General features: G+C 53.2%; 1 protein-coding gene across 3 annotated transcripts in view; it reads left to right on the forward strand.

Moving 5' to 3' along the window:
* The window catches only part of LOC133775271 (TBC1 domain family member 14), a 213,171-nt gene that overhangs the window by 19,677 nt on the left and 170,607 nt on the right, over positions 1–22,887 (forward strand). For all 3 annotated transcript variants that reach the window (XM_062213487.1, XM_062213489.1, XM_062213486.1), the window contains one exon: positions 15,064–15,547. In XM_062213487.1, coding sequence (XP_062069471.1) covers positions 15,320–15,547 — 228 coding nt within the window. In that variant the 5' untranslated portion in view covers positions 15,064–15,319. The remainder of the gene's footprint in view (positions 1–15,063; positions 15,548–22,887) is intronic.

Raw genomic sequence — 22,887 nt, forward strand, 5'->3', positions numbered from 1 at the left:
CTGGAGAGAACTGAGCTGCCTCACCAGCCCAGCCGTCACGCCATGGAGACTTGGGAAGCTGGAGTAGCCATTTGGAGTTGCCTGGAGTTGGGCTTGATGGTCAGGCCTGTATGCGGTCATCTGTCAGTCACGACCCAGGGAGGAGAGATGGTGGCTAGGGACGTTCTCCGCCGCTGAGGCTGTCCCCTAGGAGCTGAGGGGTCCCCCTAGGAGCTGAGGGGTCCCCTAGGAGCTGAGGGGTCCCCCTGGGAGCTGAGGGGTCCCCCTGGGAGCTGAGGTGGTCCCCTAGGAGCTGAGGTGGTCCCCTAGGAGCTGAGGCGGTCCCCCTAGGAGCTGAGGCCGTCCCCTAGGAGCTGAGGGGTCCCCTAGGAGCTGAGGGGTCCCCTAGGAGCTGAGGGGTCCCCTAGGAGCTGAGGGGTCCCCCTAGGAGCTGAGGGGTCCCCCTAGGACCTGAGGGGTCCCCTAGGAGCTGAGGCGGTCCCCCTAGGAGCTGAGGCCGTCCCCTAGGAGCTGAGGTGGTCCCCTAGGAGCTGAGGGGTCCCCCTAGGAGCTGAGGGGTCCCCTAGGAGCTGAGGGGTCCCCTAGGAGCTGAGGGGTCCCCCTGGGAGCTGAGGCCGTCCCCCTAGGAGCTGAGGGGTCCCCCTGGGAGCTGAGGCCGTCCCCCTAGGAGCTGAGGGGTCCCCTAGGAGCTGAGGGGTCCCCTAGGAGCTGAGGGGTCCCCCTAGGAGCTGAGGGGTCCCGTAGGAGCTGAGGGGTCCCCTAGGAGCTGAGGCGGTCCCCCTAGGACCTGAGGGGTCACCTAGGAGCTGAGGGGTCCCCTAGGAGCTGAGGGGTCCCCTAGGAGCTGAGGTGGTCCCCATAGGAGCTGAGGGGTCCCCTAGGAGCTGAGGGGTCCCCTAGGAGCTGAGGGGTCCCCTAGGAGCTGAGGTGGTCCCCATAGGAGCTGAGGGGTCACCTAGGAGCTGAGGGGTCCCCTAGGAGCTGAGGGGTCCCCTAGGAGCTGAGGGGTCCCCTAGGAGCTGAGGGGTCCCCTAGGAGCTGAGGGGTCCCCTAGGAGCTGAGGCTGTCCCCCTAGGAGCTGAGGGGTCCCCTAGGAGCTGAGGGGTCCTCCTAGGAGCTGAGGCCGTCCCCCTAGGAGCTGAGGGGTCCCCTAGGAGCTGAGGGGTCCCCCTAGGAGCTGAGGGGTCCCCCTAGGAGCTGAGGTGGTCCCCTAGGAGCTGAGGGGTCCTCCTAGGAGCTGAGGCCGTCCCCCTAGGAGCTGAGGGGTCCCCTAGGAGCTGAGGGGTCCCCTAGGAGCTGAGGGGTCCCCTAGGAGCTGAGGGGTCCCCTAGGAGCTGAGGGGTCCTCCTAGGAGCTGAGGCCGTCCCCCTAGGAGCTGAGGGGTCCCCTAGGAGCTGAGGGGTCCCCTAGGAGCTGAGGGGTCCCCCTAGGAGCTGAGGGGTCCCCCTAGGAGCTGAGGTGGTCCCCTAGGAGCTGAGGGGTCCTCCTAGGAGCTGAGGCCGTCCCCCTAGGAGCTGAGGGGTCCCCCTAGGAGCTGAGGGGTCCCGTAGGAGCTGAGGGGTCCCCTAGGAGCTGAGGCGGTCCCCCTAGGACCTGAGGGGTCACCTAGGAGCTGAGGGGTCCCCTAGGAGCTGAGGGGTCCCCTAGGAGCTGAGGTGGTCCCCTAGGAGCTGAGGGGTCCTCCTAGGAGCTGAGGCCGTCCCCCTAGGAGCTGAGGGGTCCCCTAGGAGCTGAGGGGTCCCCTAGGAGCTGAGGGGTCCCCTAGGAGCTGAGGGGTCCCCTAGGAGCTGAGGGGTCCCCCTGGGAGCTGAGGCCGTCCCCCTAGGAGCTGAGGGGTCCCCCTAGGAGCTGAGGGGTCCCCCTAGGAGCTGAGGGGTCCCCTAGGAGCTGAGGGGTCCCCTAGGAGCTGAGGGGTCCCCTAGGAGCTGAGGGGTCCCCCTAGGAGCTGAGGGGTCCCCTAGGAGCTGAGGCCGTCCCCCTAGGAGCTGAGGGGTCCCCCTAGGAGCTGAGGGGTCCCCTAGGAGCTGAGGGGTCCTCCTAGGAGCTGAGGCCGTCCCCCTAGGAGCTGAGGGGTCCCCTAGGAGCTGAGGTGGTCCCCTAGGAGCTGAGGGGTCCCCTAGGAGCTGAGGGGTCCCGTAGGAGCTGAGGGGTCCCCCTAGGAGCTGAGGGGTCCCCTAGGAGCTGAGGGGTCCCCTAGGAGCTGACACAGCAGTCGCAGTAGCCAGAGCCTCACGGCCCTCAGCCTGGGGTCTGGGGGGCATCTTACAGTGGCTGCCACATCCAGCAGGGGTTTTCTTAGGAATGTTTGAGTGAATTGATTTGACTTGCTGATCTTCTGGAGTAGTATAGGGCAAGTCTGTGCCTGTTTCTCTGAGACCCTCACACCCACACATTCTGCATGTAACTATATGTGCAGTGTGTGTGTTTCCGTGATGAAACATACTAGTTATAGACAGAGAGAGACAGAGAGAAAGGTCTTCCTTCCGTTGGTTCACTCCCCAGATGGTCGCCACGGCTGGCGCTGCACTGATCCGAAGCCAGGAGCCAGGTATTTCTCCTGGTCTCCCACGCGGGTGCAGGGCCCAAGCACTTGGGCCATCCTCCACTGCCTTCCTGGGCCACAGCAGAGAGCTGGACTGGAAGAGGAGCAACCGGGACCAGAACCGGTGCCCATATGGGATGCCGGCGCCGCAGGCGGAGGATTAGCCTAGTGCGCCACGGCGCTGGCCCCGTGTGTGTGCATTCTTGAACAGATTGAGGCCCAGATAACTTTGAAGCAAATGAAAAATGTGTATTACCAAAAAATGCATGGATTTCAAAAATTTTTTGCACCAAAATAACTTTTTTTTTTTTCTTTTTTTTAAAGAGGCAGAGAGACAGAGTGAGAGCACTGTACTTGTCGCCACCAAATGACGACTGAGCCTGGCCAAAGTCGGGACCGAGGAAGTCCATCCAGGGGTCTCATGTGGGTGGGAGGGACCCTGCCACTTGAGCCGTCACCTCGTGTCTCCCAGGAACCATGCTGGTGAGGAGCTCGAGCTGGGAATTAAACCCAGATCCTCTAACATGGGAGGCAGGCATCCTAGCTGCTAGACGAAATGCCCGCTCCTGAATTTATTTTTTAGTTTCATTTTTCCACAAGCATTTTTGAAGTGTGCTTGTGTGTGTGTGTGTATGTGTGGACATTTTTGTACAAATTGAGGCCCAGATAACTTAGGTTCAGTGGAAAATGTGTATTATGAAAAATCCATGTGGATTTAAGAAATTAAAATAATTCAAAAATTCATTAAGGGACCAGCAGTGTGGCACAGCTGGTTAAGCTGCTGCCTACAACGCTGGCATCGCATACCGTGTGCCTGCGTCCCTTATTGGAGTCCTGGCTGCTCTGCTTCCCGTCTGGCTCCCTGCTCACGCTCCTGGGAAAGCGGTGGAGGATGGGGCCTACCCCATGGGAAAGCCAGATGGGGCTCCTGGTTCCTGGCTTCAGCCTGGCCCAGCCCCAGCTGTGTGGCCACTTGGGGAGTGAACCAGCAGATGGAGGCGTTTCTCTGTCTCTCCCTCCCTCTGTTGTTCTGCCTTTCAAATAAAGAAATCTTTTTAAAAAAATTCTTTAAAGTATTTGAGGAATGTGTATTTCTTTAAAATCGGGACGACCCATAGGATAAGTAGACATCAGTGTTTGGGCTTGAAGGGGTTCTCAGTGTGTTTCTCAGACGCAGGGCTGCCTCAGTGCGGTGAAGTTCGTAGTCTCTACACCCAACTTTGCCTGATACGTGCACATGTCCTTTAAATACAGGCGCTGCTCATCTGGCCAGCGTCTCTGGGCCACAAACACTAGTGTGCTGTGTGGACTCTGGCTTCTGGGACGAGAGCCACGTACTAGTGGAGGCTCTGCCTTCCCAACCGTTGACGCCTGATTGTCTTGTAGAGTGTCAAGGAAGTGTAGGTGCTGTTGAGGGTTGTCCCTCGGTGGCGCTGTTGTGCCTGCCTGGCTGCTGTGGGGTGGTGCAGGCAGTGTGCCCCCTGCCCGAGGAAGAGCTGCTGAGAGTGGACTCTGCTGCCCGTTAGCCCTGCACCTGCGTCGTCAGAGGTAGTAAATGAGGCCGGGGGTGCCCACAGGGAACGGGGGGACCTGGAGTTTCTGATGCTGTGTAGGAAGGGGTGCTGCTTGACTGCAGTCCCATCCCTGCAGGAAACTTAAAGGAAAGAAAAGAAGGATCTAGCGATGAGCTCCCTGCATTCCGTCTTCAGTGTTAGGAAATCCAGGGAGTGAGGACCTCAGGCAGTCTGTGTTTTGCTTATAACTTGGGTCTTGGGGAAATGTTAATTCGTAGTTTCCCAAAGTGTGTTCTGGAGAAGCAAACAGGATCCATAAAGAAATGCTGTCTACTTTGTTTCTTAGAGGGTCTAGGTACAGCCAGCTATTCAGAGTTTGGAGGGGTGCTGAAATAAGCAGAGCTGCTCCGTTGTTGCTCTGGTATTTCTCTGAATTATGTGAAAGGAAGCAGTTCTGTAGTAAAGTAATAGATTTTTATACTTTGAAGAAATTTTATAGCAGGTTCTTTTCTAGATGCTGCTGCTTATTTAAATAGCTGCCCAAGAGCTAGAAAAATTACTGTGGTTACCTTGAGAACCACGTCTACAGGTTTAACTTAACATCCAAAGCATATAATTAGTGAATGAAAAATGAAAACCTGTACTTTGATCCTTTTCTGAGTTCTGCAGTGTGTATCTTGCTGCATAATCAAATAGAAAATTTCTCTTGGACCCTTTAAAATTCCTAATTGGCTGTGAATCAGAATCTGTGGAGGATTTCTATACTGAATCAGACATTTCTCATATTGACAGACATGAGCACACTACTGAAGTGTTGGTTATCACCTGAGGCTTGGTTAATCCTCTGCCTGTGGTGCCGGCATCCCATATGGGCACTGGGTTCTAGTCCCGGTTGCTCCTCTTCCAGCCCAGCTCTCTGCTGTGGCCCGGGAAGGCAGTGGAGGATGGCCCAAGTGCTTGGGCCCTGCACCCGCATGGGAGACCAGGAGAAGCACCTGGCTCCTGGCTTCGGTTCGGCACAGCTCTGGTTGTGGCGGCCATTTGGGGGGTGAACCAACGGAAGGAAGACCTTTCTCTCTGTCTCTCTCTCTCTCACTGTCAAGTTAAAAAAATTTTTTTTTCTGTTTCTAAATAAACTTGCTTAGGGTTTTTGAAAGTTTGCATTTCTTAAAATTAGTTTCATTGTCTCTGGATTGAAGTGTTGATCCCTCGACTTTAACTGTTTGCTCCCGTGTCCGACGGTTTCCATAGAAGCGTTCAGAATTCCGCGATGGCAACTTTGTCGTCGTCCTGGATTTTGCTTTGGTAGCGATTTGTTGTTAGCCCTTCACTGTGGATGTATGCGTTTCCCCCGTCCTCTGCTGTGTGTGTTTCATCCCGTGAACTGCCTGACATGAAGTGTGCCTGCCCCTGCTAGGGGCAAAAGTCATTTCTGTAAATCCCTGTAGGAACTCTTTCCAATCTGGCGATCCAGCTTTTTTTTTTTTTTTGACAGGCAAAGTTAGAGAGAGAGAGAGAGACAGGTCTTCCTTTACCATTGGTCCATCCTCCAATGGCTGCTGTGGCTGGTGCGCTGCGGCCGGCGCACCGCGCTGATCCGAAGGCAGGAGCCAGGTGCCTCTCCTGGTCTCCCATGGGGTGCAGGGCTCAAGCACTTGGGCCATCCTCCACTGCACTCCCGGGCCACAGCAGAGAGCTGGACTGGAAGAGGAGCAACCGGGACAGGATCTGGCACTCCAAATGGGGCTAGAACCCGGTGTGCTGGCGCCGCAGGCGGAGGATTAGCCTAGTGAGCCGCAGCACCGGCCGTTCCAGCTTTTCAAATCAGAAATGTTAACAGCTGAGTCTGAATCGTCAGATAACAAGGAATTGTGTAAAAGTTGTAACAGTGTAACTTTACATGAGCAGTTCATCTCCTTAATGTCGGAGTTGACAAGCCAGGACGGAGAGGCTGAGCGAAGCTCTGGGGTACGTGTGACCACAGCACCGGCAGTTGGGGGGTAGATTTATCCAGATGTGTTGTAGGTTCTTTCCTTACACACTTGGCTGAGCTCTCCTTTGTTTTGCGTTAATGGACGTCTACTTAGTACTCCTGATCTGTAGGACTGATTGCATCCACCTGTACATTATTATGAAAGTTTTTTTTAAGGATTTTTTATGTATTTGAAAGGCAGAGCTACAGAAAGGGAGACACACAGAGCTGCCATCTGCTGGCTGGCTCTCCGGCAACAGCAGTTGGGCACCGGCCCGGAGCGGCATGCAGCTCTCCCATGGTGGCAGCGCCCACGCACTGGGGCCGTCATCTGTTGCCTTCCTAGGCACGTTAGCAGGGAGCTGGATTCCAAGCAGAGCAGTTGGAACTTGAATTGGCACTTGGTAAAGGCTGAAGGGGTGGCCTAGCCTTCGTGCTCTGGTTTTGTGTTTGTTTATTTAAGATTTACTTATTTATTTGAAAGCGTGACATAGGAAGAGAGGTCTCCCATCTGTTGGGCCACGCCTCTCATACTCAGCAGCCAGGCCTGGGTCTCCCACATGAGTCTTACCAGGCATACCAACAGGAAGCTGGATTGGAAGTGCAGCTTAACTCGCCGCCGCAACACCAGCCCCTGTGTTTGTTTTCCCTTCTTTATCTTCCCTGTCGTTCAAGCATAAAGATTAACTGGGTCTAGGGGCAGGTATTGTGGCCTAGTGCGTTATGCTGCCCTTGGGTGGCTGCATGCCTTATTGGAATACCAAGTTCAAGTCCCGGCTGCTCCACACTTCCAGTCCAACTCCCTACTAATGTACCTGGGATGCAGCACGTGATGGTCCATGTCCTTGGGTTCCTGCCACCCATATACGGAGGCGGAGCTCCTAGCCATGCCCTGGTTCATGTGGGGATTTGGGAATTGAGTCAGCAGATGGAAATTTCTCTCTCTCAGATAAATAAATGAATTTTTTAATGATTTATTTATTTATTTGAAAGGCAGAGTTATGAGAGGCAGAGGGGGAGAGAGAGAGAGAAAAGAGAGCTAGCTAGCTAGCTTCCATCTCTGGCTCACTCCCCAGATGGCTGCAATGGCTGGAGCTGTGCCGATCTGAAGCCAGGAGCCAGGAGCTTCTTCCAGGTCTCCCATGCAGGCACAGGGGCCCAAGGACTTGGACGATCTCCCACTGCTTTCCCGGGCCATAGCAGAGAGCTGGATCAGAAGTGGAGCAGCCAGGACTTGAACCGGTGCCCATATAGGATGTTGGCACTGCAGGCAGTGGCTTTACCTGCTATGCCACTGCGCTGGCCCCTCTATTTTCATTTTTAGAAAAGTGCTTAAAAAATTAATGAGAATGTATATGATACAGGAAAACAGAAGCGCTTTGGGGCTAACGGATGGCTTCTGTGAGAGGGCAGTGTTGGACAGGGAGCCTAGCACTTGACGTGGGCGGCTGTGCTGCAGGTCAGGTAGCTGGAGAAGACAGGGTGCGGATGCTTGCGCAGCGTGTCAGAGAGGCGATGCTTTCTGAGGCGGTTTCCGTGTGCTGGGATTGCACCTCAGCTAGGCAGAGGGGAGTCCTCTGAGTGGGCCATGTGTCCGGTGTACTAGTGCGCTGAAGACACGGAGCCGCGGACGAGTGTGTGTCCTCGTGGCTTATAGGAGCTCTGACAGTGCACCCTGGTCCTGGGGCGCTTGTAGGAGCTGTCGTCTGGATTGTTCACAGCGACCCATGTGGTGTGAAGAGGAGCCAGCTCTGTGTTTCGCAGAACATGGTTAGATCAGAAGTGAGGTTTTGGGGATTAGTGAACGTCTTCAGAAGGTCCCCTCACTCTGAGTTCATTGTTAAATTATTAATGATTTGAAATTTCTGATGTTGCCGTGTTTGCTTGCTGAGAAAAGAAATACCTAGATCTGGCCTCTCTTCTTTGGTGAACAAACCCCTTGGAGCTGGTTACGTCATTCTGAAAGCATGCGAACTTGGCAAAGAATTAAACGCATTGATTCTGAAAACTCACTTTGTTACTCTAGTCCCTGTCTGATCCAAACTCGAACGGCCCTCCCGGACCCTGAGTGCCGTGTTCTCGGGGTTGCCATGGGAGCAGGCGGGGCCTGCTGGCTGTGTCCCCCTGCTCTGCCACGCTGACAGGCCTGCAGCAGTGTAACTGTGGACCTCACGCCTGCACAGGGTTCTTTCAGCCTTTGGTGGATCATTGCTGTCACCGTCAGGGCTATTTTTCAGTCCAGGGTCCTTGAAGTGGCTTGAACTGGCTCAGAGCCGCAGACGGAGCCTCTGTGGGGCCGGCATCGGGCAGCTGGTTAAGCCACCACTTTGCGCCCCCTCCCCATGTTGGTGCAGATCCGAGTCCCAGCTGCTCGATTTCTGACCCAGCTTCTTGCTGGTGTGTGTGGGAAGGCAGGGGAAGGTGGCTGAATTGCGTGGGCCCCCGCTACTCATGTGGGTGACACGCATGAAGCTCTCTGCTTCGACCTGGCTATTGCGGTCATTTGTGGAGTCAGCTGGTGGCTGTGTGTGTGTCCCCTCACCTTTCTAATAAATCTATACATCTTAAAAAAAAAACAAAACAACCCAGCGTCTGCTGAGCTTGCCACAGTGTGTGCTGAGGGTGTCAGGGCGTGAGTGTGCGCATCAGTGTCCCAGAGCAGACAGAAGACCGGACAGCAGCGTGGGGCCTTGTGTCTCTGTGTTCGTCGCGTGTGCCTGAGCGCTCTGGTCAAGTGTCACATCCGCACTTCACAGTGGAGAGCTAGGACGTTCCCGGTAAGAGGCAAGGCCCCGAGGAGACCTGCACGCCAGCTCATAGTTTCCTTGTGAAGGATAATAAGGAAGCAACTTTGTGCTCCAAAAGGCTAATCTATTTTTAAGGAATATTTTACGTATTTGACAGAAATAGAGAGTGAGTCTGTGTGTGTACTCTCACGTCCTGGTTCACTGTCCAGAGTCCTGTAATGGCCAGGGCGGGGTTGGGCCTGAACCAGGAACTCAGTCCAGGTCTCCCCCGTAGGTAGCAGGAACCCAGCCACTCTCACCGTGGCCTCCAGGATCTGCACTGGCAGTGGCTGGAAGCTGACATCAGGAGCCGGGGCTGGGGAGCAGAGCCAGGCGCTGCAGTTTGGATGTAGTTTTTTAACTGCTAGGCCAAACGCCTGTCTCAGCTAACATATTTTAAATAATTTCTGTTTTCTAGATAATCCCATTAGTGAAGGAACTAACAGTGGGGGCCAGAGTTGACAGGAAAACCGTGTGCTGTGTGGCGTTCCAGGCAATGCTGAGGCGCCTTCGTTTGTGTGCAGTGGGAGAGCGGGGACGCGGGCCCACAACCCAGCCGTGGCGGTGGAGGTGACAGAGCCCGGAAACCCAGTTAAGACTGCTGGGCTGCTGCACCCTCTCCCGTCTCGCCTGTGTGAGTTAGGCAGACCCAGATGATAGACTTCATGGACAATTAGTCAGCGTTGCTTTTAGATCCATAATAGGAACCATTGAAAATTAAAAATCCTAAGATAAGTGTCTTCATTGTGGGACTTTTTATCATTTGTAAAGTCCTGTCTTTAGGATGATATAGTGGTTGGCGCTGCAGCTCAATAGGCTAATCCTCCGCCTAGCGGCGCCGGCACCCCGGGTTCTAGTCCCAGTCGGGGTGCCGGATTCTGTCCTGGTTGCCCCTCTTCCAGGCCAGCTCTCTGCTGTGGCCCGGGAGTGCAGTGGAGGATGGCCCAAGTGCTTGGGCCCTGCACCCCATGGGAGACCAGGATAAGCACCTGGCTCCTGGCTACAGATCAGCGCGGTGCGCCGGCCACAGCGTGCCGGCCGCGGCGGCCATTGGAGGGTGAACCAACGGCAAAGGAAGACCTTTCTCTCTGTCTCTCTCTCTCTTTCACTGTCCACTCTGCCTGTCCAAAAAAAAAAAAAAAAAGGATGATATGGTTTAATTTTGCATAAGAGAAAATAAGATGATTTTAAGATCCTTTTCTTCACGGAAACTCTGAAGAAAGGATTGTACACAACTCTTGCACATATACATTGGTGTTTTTTCTTTCAGTCTTTTATCTAGAATTTAGTTAAAATAAAATTTAAGTTCATATGCCTGACCTTCACATTTGGAATGAATGTAAAGGTGTGTGAATACACAGGTTGATATTTGGGTGTTGGTCAGCCCTTTTTTTTTTTTTTTTTTTTAAAGATTTGTTGAAAAGCAGAGTTACAGAGGAGAAAGGTAGACACACAGAGGTCTTCCGTCCGCTGGGTCACTCCCCAGATGGCCGAAACGGCTGGAGCTTCTTCTGGGTCTCTCCTGTGAGTGCAGAGGCCAAGGACTTGGGCCATCTTCCACTGCCTTCCCAGGCCATCACAGAGAGCTGGATTGGAAGAGGAGCAGCCGGGACTTGCACCCACGCCCATATGGGCTGCCGGCACTGCTGGCGGAGGCCTAGCCCCCTCCACCGCAGTGCTGGCTCTCGACCAGTCTTGGCACTCAGGCAGAGGAAGCGTAGAGCCCGCATTCTACACCTGGGTCGTCCGCTAAAGGCTTGAGGGGTGGAGCAGGGATGATGGAGCTCTAGCTCCGAGAACATTCAGACCTGCCGTGTGGTTCGGGAAGAGCAGACCACGGTTGGGGCTTCTGCATTGGAACCACAGTTGGTGCTGTGCACTGCGGGTGCTGTGCAGACGGGGGCGGGTGGTCTGAAGCCACAGACTTAGTCTTTACTTCCTTTGTCTTCTCCTCGGCCCTCTCTACTCTGCGTTGTATATAATCACTGGTGACTGGCTGTGATCAGATACTTTATATCTAAACTATGTGATTGGGTGACAGGTGGTTAGAGACCTGTTAGGGATAATGATACACCAGAAGGTTTTAACCAGCTTTGAGGTCTTGGGCGTTCAGTGTATTTTGCTTTATGTTGCATTTGTGTAGCTTTTTTTTTTTTTTTTTTTTTTTAAAAAACCTACTTCTTAAAATGTATTGTAACATCTACTTGAAAGGGCAACAGAGAGAGAGAGAGAGATCTTCCATCCACACTGGTTCACTCCCCAGTTGGCCGCAACAGCCGGAGCTGAGCTGATCTGGAGCCAGGAGCTTCCTCCAGGTCTCCCATGCAGGTGCAGGGGCCCAAACACTTGGACCATCTTCCACTGCCTTCCCAGGCCATAGCAGAGAGTTGGATCGGAAGTGGAGCAACCAGGACAGGAACCAGCGCCCATGTGGGATGCCGGCACTGTAGGTGGCGGCTTTACAGGCTATGCCACAGCGCAGGCCCTTCTGTTGTCTCTCAAATAATGAGACAAACGTAGTAACCATTGCCAGTGCTCTTTTTAAGGATTTCCCAGAGAATCGTTTTCCTGCAGCTTCTCACGTGTCACAGGGCAACACCCGGAGCTCTGAGTTGGCTGGCGTTTGGGCCATTCCGGCTTTCCCAGACTGATTTCTGATGACCTTGCTGGGAATGGCACGACACACAGGGTGATGGCACGTCACAGACAGCGTGGGAGCAGGCTTGCTCTGGGGATGTCCCCGCGCCTGCTTCTGCTGTGTGTGGCGTGATGAACCCAGGCCACGCGTGGTCCTCTCTTGCCCGCCGGTGTCCGTCTTTCCTTTGTCATCGTGAGAGCCAGGTTAGATCTGGGCTTTGTTCTGGGCTCGTTTTCCTTCTTCCACATCCTTGGGCAGGTTTGCAGGTGCAAAATCCTTCAGTTTTTATCGTCCGAGAGTGTGTTTTCGCCTTCATTTTGGAAGGTATTTTTAGTGGGGATAACATTGTAGCTTTTTCTGTTAGCGCTTCGGAGGTTTTGCTCCATCCAGGTGCCCATACTTGGGCCAGCCTCCACGCATTCCCAGGCGCACTGCAGGCAGCTGGATCTGAAGTGGAGCAGCTGGGACTTGAACTGGTGCTCCGATGTGGGATACTGGTGTCACAAGCAGAGGTTTACCCCGCCTGTTCTCACTTTTAAGATTTGTTGGGACCAAAGTGGGGTATTTCCCGGTGCTAAGACAGTCCCTTGAGTACTCACCTGGTGCCCCTTGACCTGTGAGGCTCTGTGGTGTGGCCGTGGAGACTGTCGCCGTCCTGCGGTCTGCTTCTGGTCTCTGTGATGGCCCTTCCTGTACCCTGCTCCTCACTCAGACATTGATACCCAGCTGGGTACTTGAGGACCGCCTTTGTGAATCTGATTGTCTGTCTGTGTGGCTCTCTGGGGGATTTTTCCTGAAAATTTGAGGTTCTGGGGCTGGCATTGTGGCACAGTAGGTTAAGTTGCCACCTGTAATGCCGGCACCCCATATCAAAGTGATAGTTCAAGTCCCTGCTGCTCTGCTTCTGATCCAGCTCCCTCAGATGTACCTGGGAAAGCAGCAGCCGATGGCCCAAATACTTGGGTCCCTGCTGCCCACATGGGAGATCCAGATGGAGTTCTAGGCTCCAGGCTTTGGCCTGGCCCAACCTCTGCCAGTGTAGCCATTTGGAGTGATCTCTCTGTCTCTCCCTTCCTCTGCCTCTCTTTTCTTTTTCTTTCTTTCTTTCTTTTTTTTTAAGATTGATTTATTTGAAGGAGTTTTGGAAGAGGGAAGGAGGGAGGGGGAGAGAAAGAGGTATCTTCCATCCCCTGGTTCACTCCCCTTAATGGCTGAAGCCAGGAACCAGGAGCTTCATCTGGTTTTCCACATGGGTGCAGGGACCCAAATACTTTGGCCATCTTCTGCTGCTTTTCCCAGGTCATGACCAGGGAGCTAGATTGGAAGTGGAGGAACTGGAACACAAATGGACAATTCTTCTAGTTTTATTTGAATGGCAGTGACAGAGAGAGATCTTGTATCTGCTTGTTCACTCCCAGGTGCTGCCGTGGCCAGGACTGGGCCAGGCCAGAGCCAGGAGCCTGGAACTCTGTCTGGGTCTCTTGTGTGGGTGGCAGGGACCCAGTACTTGGGACATGTCTGCTGCCTTCCCAGGCTCACGGTCAGGAAGCTGGATGGGAAACAGCTAGCCAGGAGTGGACTCTGCCCTCCAGTCAGGATGCCACCCTCTCGCAAGCAGCTGTAACAGGCTGCACCTGTCCGCTGGCCCTCAGAGAGATACATAGTAACGAGGATGTTTTAAAGTAGCCACATACACATTAGTGACTGGTCCTACAGTGGATTTAAAATTATCTTTACATTTAATGTATGTGAAATTACTGCATTTTCACAGATTAAATGCAAGGATGTCAGTTTTCCGTCAGTGGGGAAGGGTTGTTTTCTTTCTGCCTTGATGCTTTTACTAACAGTGATTTTTAGTTTTTATTTGGAAGCTTTTTAGCGAGCGCTCTGTTGTCTGCTGAAATCCGTTCCCAGGCTGAGCTGAGGGGATTGACCTTCCATTCACCGGCTGTCATTTCCTAATGACAGAAACGAATTAAAACTGACACAGAATGTTGTGGTTTAGTAAACCTGTTGTTAGATGTGTTTGTATTCAAAGTATGATAATTTAGGGAGAGAATAATAATAAAAAACATTATACAAGGCCGGCGCTGTGGCTCAAGAGGCTAATCCTCCGCCTTGCGGTGCTGCCACACCGGATTCTAGTCCCTGTCGGGGCGCCGGATTCTGTCCTGGTTGCCCCTCTTCCAGGCCAGCTCTCTGCTGTGACCCGGGAGTGCAGTGGAGGATGGCCCAAGTCCTTGGGCCCTGCACCCCATGGGAGACCAGGAGAAGCACCTGGCTCCTGCCTGCGGATCAGCGCGGTGCACCGGCCGCGGCGGCCATTGGAGGGTGAACCAACGGCAAAGGAAGACCTTTCTCTCTGTGTCTCTCTCTCTAACTGTCCATTCTGCCTATCAAAAAAAAAAAAATTATACAGTAGGCTTAACAGGAAGATCTGGCATGGCTAGAAGACCGATTTTTATTTCACCTTAATTTTTATGAACTAAGTGATGACCAGTCCTGAAGTCTGATTTACATCCAGTGTTTCAGTGAAGTCACTGTCCAGCTAGTTTCTTCTGTTGTGCTTGGATATGAACCATTGATTTGCGAGTAGGCCGGTCCTTCAGCCTTACAGATAACCAAGTTAACCTGCCGGTCTCCTGAGACAGTGGGATGTCTGCATAGCTGAGCACAATCAGAACATCAGCTTCTAAATTATTTTTGTTAAACTGATCCTGAGATTAGTTTGAAATGTCAGAAGATTGTTGGGGGCCGGGGAAGGAGTTCCAGTGTTCTGTTACCAAAGACTTTTTTTTTTTTTTTAATATTTATTTGAAAGAGTTACGGGGCTGATGCTGTGGTATAGCAGGTAAAGCTGCTGCCTGCAGAGCCAGCATCCCCTATGGGCACCAGTTTGAGTCCTGGCTGCTCCACTTCCGATCCAGCTCTCTGCTATGGCCTTTTAGAAGACGGCCCAAGTCCTGGGGCCCTGCCACCTGCGAAGGAGACCCAGAGGAAGCTCCTGGCTCCTGGCTTTGGATCAGCACAGCTCCAGCCATTGCAGCCATTTGGGATGTGAGCCAGCAATGGAAGACCTCTCTCTCTCTCTCTCTCTCTGCCTCTGCCTCTCCTTCTCTCTGTTGTAATTCTGACTTTCAACTAAATAATTCTTTTTTTTTTTTTTGAAGATTTTTAAATTTATTTGAGAGGTAGAGTTACAGACAGCGAGAGGCAGAGACAGAGAGAGGTCTTTCCATTGGTTCACTCCCCAGATGCCCACAACAGCCGGAGCTGCGCCGATCCGAAGCCAGGAGCCAGGAGCCGGGAGCTTCTCCCGGGTCTCCCACGTGGGTGCAGGGGCCTGAGGACCTGGGCCATCTTCTACCGCTTTCCCAGGCCACAGCAGAGAGCTGGACTGGAAGTGAAGCAGCCGGGAATCAAACCGGTGCCCATATGGGATGCTGGCTCTGCAGGTGGCGGCTTTACCCGCCAGGTTACAGTGTTAGCCCCCTAAGACATTTTAACAAAGAGGAACAGTTCATTTGATTTTTTTTTTTTTTTTGGGTTGGAAGATCTATACTTTAATGTAGATGTGTATATAATGCATACTTTTTCTTTCATTTTTATAGGTTCTGCCGGAAACTTAGATTTGGCCTCAATGTGAAGTTAAAGTAGAGAGTTCCATCGGCACGTGTGTTGCGTCAGGATCCGTGGGTCATGTCTGAAGAGGGAGATGGTGTTCTAGGTGGCTGACGCCAGCAGAGTCCCGTGCTCGTCCCAGATGCCAGGCGTCTCCTGCTCCCTGGAGTGAAGACCCCCTCCAGACAACAGACTGACAGCTGCAGAAAATGGTGTGTGTGTTAAGGATGTCAGCAACCTAAATTCATGCACCCTACCTGTGCAGTTGTGGATGGTTTGCCATCTGGAAGCTCCTCGAGTTCTTACCCAGGCCCTGTGTCTGTTTCTGAAATGTCTCTGCTTCATGCCTTGGGCCCAGTGCAGACCTGGCTGGGACAGGAGCTGGAGAAATGTGGCATCGATGCCATGATTTACACGCGCTACGTCCTCAGCCTCCTGCTGCATGACAGCTATGACTACGACCTGCAGGAACAGGTATGGACGGGTTTCAGGTGGGCGAGGGTGTGTGTGTACACATTTCTACACAGGGAGCGATTTCGTACTCAGAGTGCACTCAGGGTGGGTGTGCAGACTGTGACTGGCCCGGGACGAGATGATGTGAGTCGCCAAGCGCAGTCTGTGGCTCAGGCACTTCCTTTGCTCGCTGGGCTTCTGGGTGTTGTGGGCACGGGCACCGGAGCTCGTGTGGACGGGATGTTTGACGGCTGCTGCCGTGGACGAGGCTTCCTTACCGGAGCTTGTGTGGACGGGATGTTTGACGGCCTGCTGCCGTGGACGGCTTTCCTTAGCGGAGCTTGTGTGACGGGATGTTTGACGGCCTGCTGCCGTGGACGGCTTTCCTTAGGGTTTGGTTATTGAGGAGAGTCACACGTTGTGACTGATCCTTAACTGCTGAGTCTGTTATACTTCTTAGTCTAAAGTTTAATGTTTTATCTTCAAGAATGATATTAAACGGCTTGTAACTGACAACATGTGTGGCAAGCCAGTAGGTAAAAGAGGCAGTACAGTACGAAAAGCGTGGCCTGCCTGAGGGACGCAGAATCGGCAGTGGACGATGGGCTCCGAGTGACCGCCCTCCACAGGCGTCTTGGGGAATCTTTGGTTTTCATAGACCGATGGTGGAAGGAGGGGTGTTTTGTGGGCAGTTTGTTGTTGTAAGCCATTGTTACCAACGCTGAAGGCAGCAACGACGTTTTGTTGGCAGAAGATGTTGGCTTTGCCTTTCCAAACCACAGAAACGGCCTGGAGTCCAGTAACTGATGGACGGAGAGGCTCCCGCCTGGGCACGCGGGCCTCCCGGTCTGGTGTGGGGAGCGTGCTTCCCTCTGCTGGCTCTCGTTTCTGGCTGGACACGGGCGTTCTTCCTGCCCCAGCTCTGCTTTCCTGGCTGGGGAAGTGAAGTCCCATGGGATCTGGGGAGGCTGCTTGCAGACCTGCTACTCAGCGTGTGTGTTGTGTTGAGGGTCAGTATTTTGTAGGTACAATGTCCTTGCTTGTCATCATTTTCCTAGTAGTGTAAAATGTACTTCTTTAGGGGCAAGTAAAAGGTAAAATCTACAGTCATGGAAGCACTTTTATTTTCAGAAATGAAGATATTTCCTGAAATTCGAGCATCATAGGCTTCAGTTGTAACTCTTGGTATATGAGTAGGTTTGTTTTGTTTTGTTTTGTTTTTAATTTTTTGACAGGCAGAGTGGACAGTGAGAGAGAGACAGAGAGAAAGGTCTTCCTTTGCTGTTGGTTCACCCTCCAGTGGCCGCCGTGCTGTGGCTGGCGCACCGCGCTGATCTGTAGCCAGGAGCCAGGTGCTTCTCCTGGTCTCCCATGGGGTGCAGGGCCCAAGGACTTGGGCCATCCTCCACTGCACTCCCGGGCCACAGCAGAGAGCTGGCCTGGAAGAGGGGCAACCGGGACAGAATCCGGTGCCCCGACCGGGACTAGAACCCGGTGTGCCGGCACCGCAAGGTGGAGGATTAGCCTGTTGAGCCACGGTGCCAGCTACGAGTAGTTTTTTAGTAAGAGTTTAATATTTCTCATTTCTTAGCGTGTATTAGCAATATCAGTCTAGGCTATGTAATGAACACCAACATAAAGGCTGAGCCTTTGAAGCTGGGCGGTAGGACCTGATGCCTGCTAATGAGGTGATTGTCACACACATCTCTGTGAGACCTGTGTGTCACTCTTCGCGGTTCTGGATTAACTGTAGCAGTAGGGCCAGGGAGCACAGGCGTGTCAGTATCTGCGGTTTGTACTTCGTCCTGGCTCCAAAGTTCTGGGTCATTTTTAGGACACAGGACAGATAAAGGTTAGGGAGCACACGACATGTCTAGAGTTCATAAGCAGAACACACGGGGAAGTAATGCCCCTGAAATACTGTTCCACGCACCCAAGGTTAGCAGAGCGCTGACGAGACGGTGAGATGGACAGTGGCACTCGTTTTAGTAAGGTTGACGTAAGGTCAGGTAGCCCCTGCGTCCCAGTCCCCGGCAGGCACCGTCACCTCTTGAAGATGGAAAAGGAGATGTGTGGCTCCACAGGAGTCAAGTAAGGGCGCCTGGGTGTTGAGCCCCCGGAAGGGCTCTCCTGGCTAAGGAAGGGGCCTCTGCTCAGCTTCTGTGACTCGGAACTGCGGTGGCCGGTCAGGTTCCTGCTGTGGTGGCCACGTGCCTCAGGTGGAGGCCGCACGACTCCCCTCCCGGCACCCGTCGCTGTGTCTTTCCTCCTCCAGCCCCAGGTCGCAGTGCCCAGTAGCCGCCTGAAGGCTGCTTTTCAGCTCCTGCTCGCCACCTGCTGAGTCTGAGCCAAATACAGGCACAGAAATCTTGGCTCTGAAGCAGCTGTTGTACGTGGATTCGGTCCCAGCTGCGCGGGGCTATTAGGGAGGAGGTGACGCTGACCAGATCGAGTCTTGGTTGAGGCTGGTTGATCTCTGAGTGGTGCGAAGCTGTCAACACGGTTGTGTTAGCCGCTCGCTGTGTGGTTGCAGAAGACCGCTCCCGGCCATTCTTATTTCCATAATTTTTCTTTTTTTCTTTTCCTCTCTTTTGGTCATGTTTATTGTGCTCTGGCACGTGTAGTCTCAGATCAGCAGGAATTCACTGTTGATCATTTTTTAGATGGTTTCTTCCCCGTTCCCCAAAGCCCAGGTTGGCTTTCTCTGTGGATTTTCTGGTGCCCCTCAGTGAAAGCCGTGTCTTCTTCCAAATGTGGTGGTGTTTCTAGTGCAGAGCGTCGTGCTCTCTGAGATGGTAACAGGCTGCGGACAGGAAGCTGTCTGTTCTGAGGATTTTAACAGAACATCAGCAATCTCACAAGGAATTCTTGTGTGCTTGTCATTTGGTCACCCATTGGTAATGTTTTCCCAATCAGCTAAATTCTTTCTTCTCTTCCTGCCCACCTGTTGTGAATAAATCAGTGTGTATTTAAAATAAGGACTTTGTCTTAGCCACAAAACAGTTTTGTAAAATTCACTAAAAGTAGCCTTGATACATTATTTTTTTTTTAAAAGATTTTATTTATTTATTTGAGAGATAGAGAGACAGTGAGGAGAGACAGAGAGAGGTCTTCTATCTGCTGGTTCACTCTGCAATGGCTGCAATGGCCGGAGCTGCGTTGCTCTGAAGCCAGGAGCCAGGAGCTTCTTCTGGGTCTCCCACGTGGGTGCAAGGCCCAAGCACTTGGGCCATCTTCTTCTGCTTTCGCAGACCACAGCAGGGAGCTGGATCAGAGGTGGAGCAGCCAGGACTAGAACCGGTGCCCATATGGGATGCCGGCACTGCAGGTGGAGGATTAACCTACTGCACCACGGCACCGGCCCCGATGCGTTATTATTGAATACACAGTCAGTACTCGGTTTCTTTGAGGTGTCCCAGTAATGTTTTTACTGCAGTGTTTCCCATCATCTGGTCTCCAGCTTGAGAGGATGCACCACCATCTTGATGGCTCACATGCCTTCAATCTCCTTCAACCTGGAACAGTCTTCCTGTGCCTCTGTCTGTGACATTCGTATTTCCTACCAGAGTGTCCCTTGATTTGGGTTTGCTGGCGTGTCTTGGTGTTCAGAGTCAGCTGTGTGTCTGGGCAGCCCAGTTACGTGGAGGGGATGTCTCCGCCTCTCGAGCATCAGTCAGAGGCACAGGCAGCGTTGTGCTCGATGCTGGTGACTTAGGCTCGGGTGGTGCCCACCAGGTCTCTCCATACGGCGGAACACTGTTTTCCTTGTAGTTGCAAGTGCAGAGAGATTGCGTTCACACCCGTCCGTTGGTGGCTCCGCCTGGACCAGCTACCACTTTGGTGGTTGAAGGACGGTGACCCCCTGTACATAAGCTCCCCTTCACGTTCGTTAGCTGACATTCTGCTGCAGCTCTTTTATCTCTTTTTTTCAAGATTTAGTTATTTATTTAAGAGGTAGAGTTACAGAGAGAGGGAGAGACAGAGAATGCTCTTTGAGCTGCTTGTTCACTCACCAAATTGTCGCAGCAGCCGGAGCTGAGCTAACCCAAAGCCATTAGCAGAGAGCTGGATGGGAAGAGGAGCAGCCAGGACACAAACCGGCACCCACATGGGACGCCGGCACCGCAGGCGAAGCTTAGCCCACTGTGCCACAGCACCGGCCCCATACCTCCGCCTTTTTAAAATCAGTAGCTCCGGGACTGGCACAGCAGGTTAGGCTGCTGCCTGTGATGCTCACGCCCCATGTGGGCACTGGTTCAGAGTCCTAGATGCTCCGCTTCCAATCCAGGTCCCTGCTAATGCGCCTGGGGAAGCAGCGGGAGCTGGCCCAAGTATTTCGGCCCCCACCACCCATGTGGGAGACATGGATGGAGTTCCTGGTTCCTGGCTTCAGCCTGGCCCAGCCCTGGCTGTTGCAGCCATTTAGGGGGTGAACCAGTGGATGGAAAATCTCTGTCTCCCTCTCTCTCTGTCATTCTGCCTTTCAGACAAATAAATCTTTAAACAAATAAAAAAATCAATTTTAAATATTTGATCTTGCCTTATTTCCTGATTATGGGTTCAGCAGACAGATGTGACCACCATAACATTTCTGAATATGATTATTACCTGTGACACAGTTGGATCTCTTAAAAAGGTGTTTTCTTGGGGGCCAGCGCTGTGGTGTAGTGGGTAAAGCTGCTGCCTGCAGTGCTGGCATCCCATATAGACGTTGATTGGAGTCCCGGCTGCTCCACTTCAGATCCAGCTCTCTGCTACGGCCTGGGAAAGCAGTAGAAGATGGCCCAAGTGCTTGGGCCCCTGCACCTGGGTGGGAGACCTGGGAGAAGCTCCTGGCTTTGGGTCAGCGCAGCTCTGACCGTCCCAGTCATTTGAGGAGTGAACTAGTGGGTGGGAGACTCTCTCGTGCTCGGGCTCTATCTCCTTCTGTAACGCTCTCTCAAATAAATAAATCTTTTTTTAAAAAAGGAGTTAGTGATAATGATGGGTATATAAATTTACATCCTTCCTAGTCTACCATATTGAATTTTTTTTGTGTAGGGTCTTTTCATAGAGTAGAAATAGTGCATATGAATATTAGTTTTAAAAATCCACATCGCTGATTGTTAACTTAGATGGGAGTGCTCACTGCACGCTTGGTGCTTGTCAGACACCAGGAACCAGACAGCCCGAGACGGTCCCTGGGTCCCTGGGAGACAGCTGCTGGCCTAAGGTCTGTGTGATCTGGCGCTGTGCGGAGTAGGGGACAGTCACCTCTGGGAAGCAGGAAGTAGGGGTCACAGAGGGAGGAGCCTGGTGGTGTGAGGCCAGAAGACAGCGTGGCGAGGTGAGACCGGAAGCAGATTCGAGGAAGCGGATGTGCTGTGCCCGGGAGGTGTGTTTGAGTCCTGCCGCCGCGGCCGGGCGCCCGGTTAGCCTGCAGTGCAGCCGACGTGGGAAGGACGGCAGGAGATCGTGACTGCTGGCTGAAGACCTAGCAAAAAAATAGAGATAACTTGAGATTATGCTTGTTTGTTCGGAGCCGTTCTGTGTTTAAATGTTTACAGGTACTTGAGACGGCGCGGCCCTCAGCTGGTTCAGTCCCCGGAGGCCTGCAGGGGCCAGAGCAGTCCACGCTGCAGCGTGGGCAGATACCCAGTTACCTGGGCCCTCGCTTGTGCGTCGGCAGCCAGCTGCAGCTGGAGGCCGGAGCAGTGACAGACCCCTGCTCTGCCGGGCGGGCCGTGGCCTCTTGATGGGCAGCTGGAGTTACCGGGTCCTAGAGGCAAGGGCAGTGCTTCTGAGGGTGATGCGGCGTGGGTGTCTCACTGGGTCTCCCTGCAGACTCCGGCCGTGTCTTTCACAAGCAGCCAGAGACTCGGCCTCAGTCGAGTTGAGGGAAGAGCTGCAGGTTTGGAAGGAGAACTGGTCTGGTTCGGTTCAGAGCCCCACAGTTCGGTTTGGGCTTTTGCTCTGCCCCGCTTTGCCTGCTTGCCTCCCGGGGCCTGGTTGTGCAGCCTTGTCCTTGGAGGGTGTCGGGCAGTGCAGCTCCGTCCTGGCTGCAGTTCCACACTGCCTCGGGACACGTTTTCTGCGTTCCCAGCAAGAACCGCGAAGGGTTCACTTCTGATGGTGACGCGCCTCCCCGCGTCTGTGCCTGTGGCCCAAGGGATGAAACCGGCTGCTGCCCACCCAGCCAGTTAGGCCTGAAGGTGGAGGTGGCGTGGTTTCCACTGGACACGTGAGGTTTGGGCCACTCCGGCCACTGTGAGCAGGAAGGGGTGCTCCCCTTCCTCCTCCGCCTCGGGCTCCCTGTGGATGGGAGACATCATGAGGAAGCCCGTCGGAGCTCTGGCCTAGCAGCAGGCTGCCGTGCTGCCGTGCTGCCGTGCTCCGTAGCCACATCTGCTTGGTACCTGCTGGTTGTGTTGTCTGTAATGGAAACTTTGAAAACCCATGCTTGATTTTGCACACCATTTTGAGTAACTGTTTGGCACATGTGTAGTAAGTTTATGGGCCAGTGGACTTTCAATTTGTACAGGAGACGAAAAAGATAACAGAAAAAATAGAAATATTTAGAATCATAGTAAACAGTTCTTTTTAAAGCTGATTATTCAGTGTTAGTTAAATGTAGATTAAATAAATTATGACACATTTATGCAATGCGTGAAGCTAGAAAAAACGGAACGCGGGAGAAGAGTGCGTGGTGTGCTGCTGTTTGTGTAGTTTTAGCTGCAGATTAAAGTTTCTTAATTCACCCTAAAACTATAAGGCAAAGCCTGTGTACACAAAACTCACAGGGCTGGACGCCATTCTGACAGCTGACACGGTTTGATCCGTAGTTAACACTGAGCTGCCTTGTCGTTTCTCGTTTTGTTGGAAGTTAAACCAAGACGCGAACTCCAGACGGGGCCTTCGGCGTGGCAGTTCAGCTGCCGAGAACTCCCACGTCTCGTGCCAGTGGACGTGGCTGCAGGTCTTGGCTCCACTCCCCATTCCAGTTTCCTTTTCCTTTTTCTTTCTTTCTTTTTTTTTTTTTTTTTTAAGATTTTATGGGGTCGGCGCCGTGGCTCACTTGGTTAATCCTCTGCCTGCGGTGCTGGCATCCCATATGGGCACTGGGTTCTGGTCCCGGTTGCCCCTCTTCCAGTCCAGCTCTCTGCTGTGGCCCGGGAGTGCAGTGGAGGATGGCCCAAGTGCTTGGGCCCTGCACCCCATGGGAGACCAGGAGGAAGCTCCTGGCTCCTGGCTTCGGGTCAGTGCAACGCGCCGGCCGTGGCGGCCTTTTGGGGGTGAACCAGTGGAGGGAAGACCTTTCTGTCTCTCCCTCTCACTGTCTGTAACTAACTCTACCTCTCAAATAAATAAATATTTTTTAAATT

The sequence above is a fragment of the Lepus europaeus genome, chromosome 16, assembly GCF_033115175.1.
Source record: "Lepus europaeus isolate LE1 chromosome 16, mLepTim1.pri, whole genome shotgun sequence".
Lineage (NCBI taxonomy): Eukaryota > Metazoa > Chordata > Mammalia > Lagomorpha > Leporidae > Lepus > Lepus europaeus.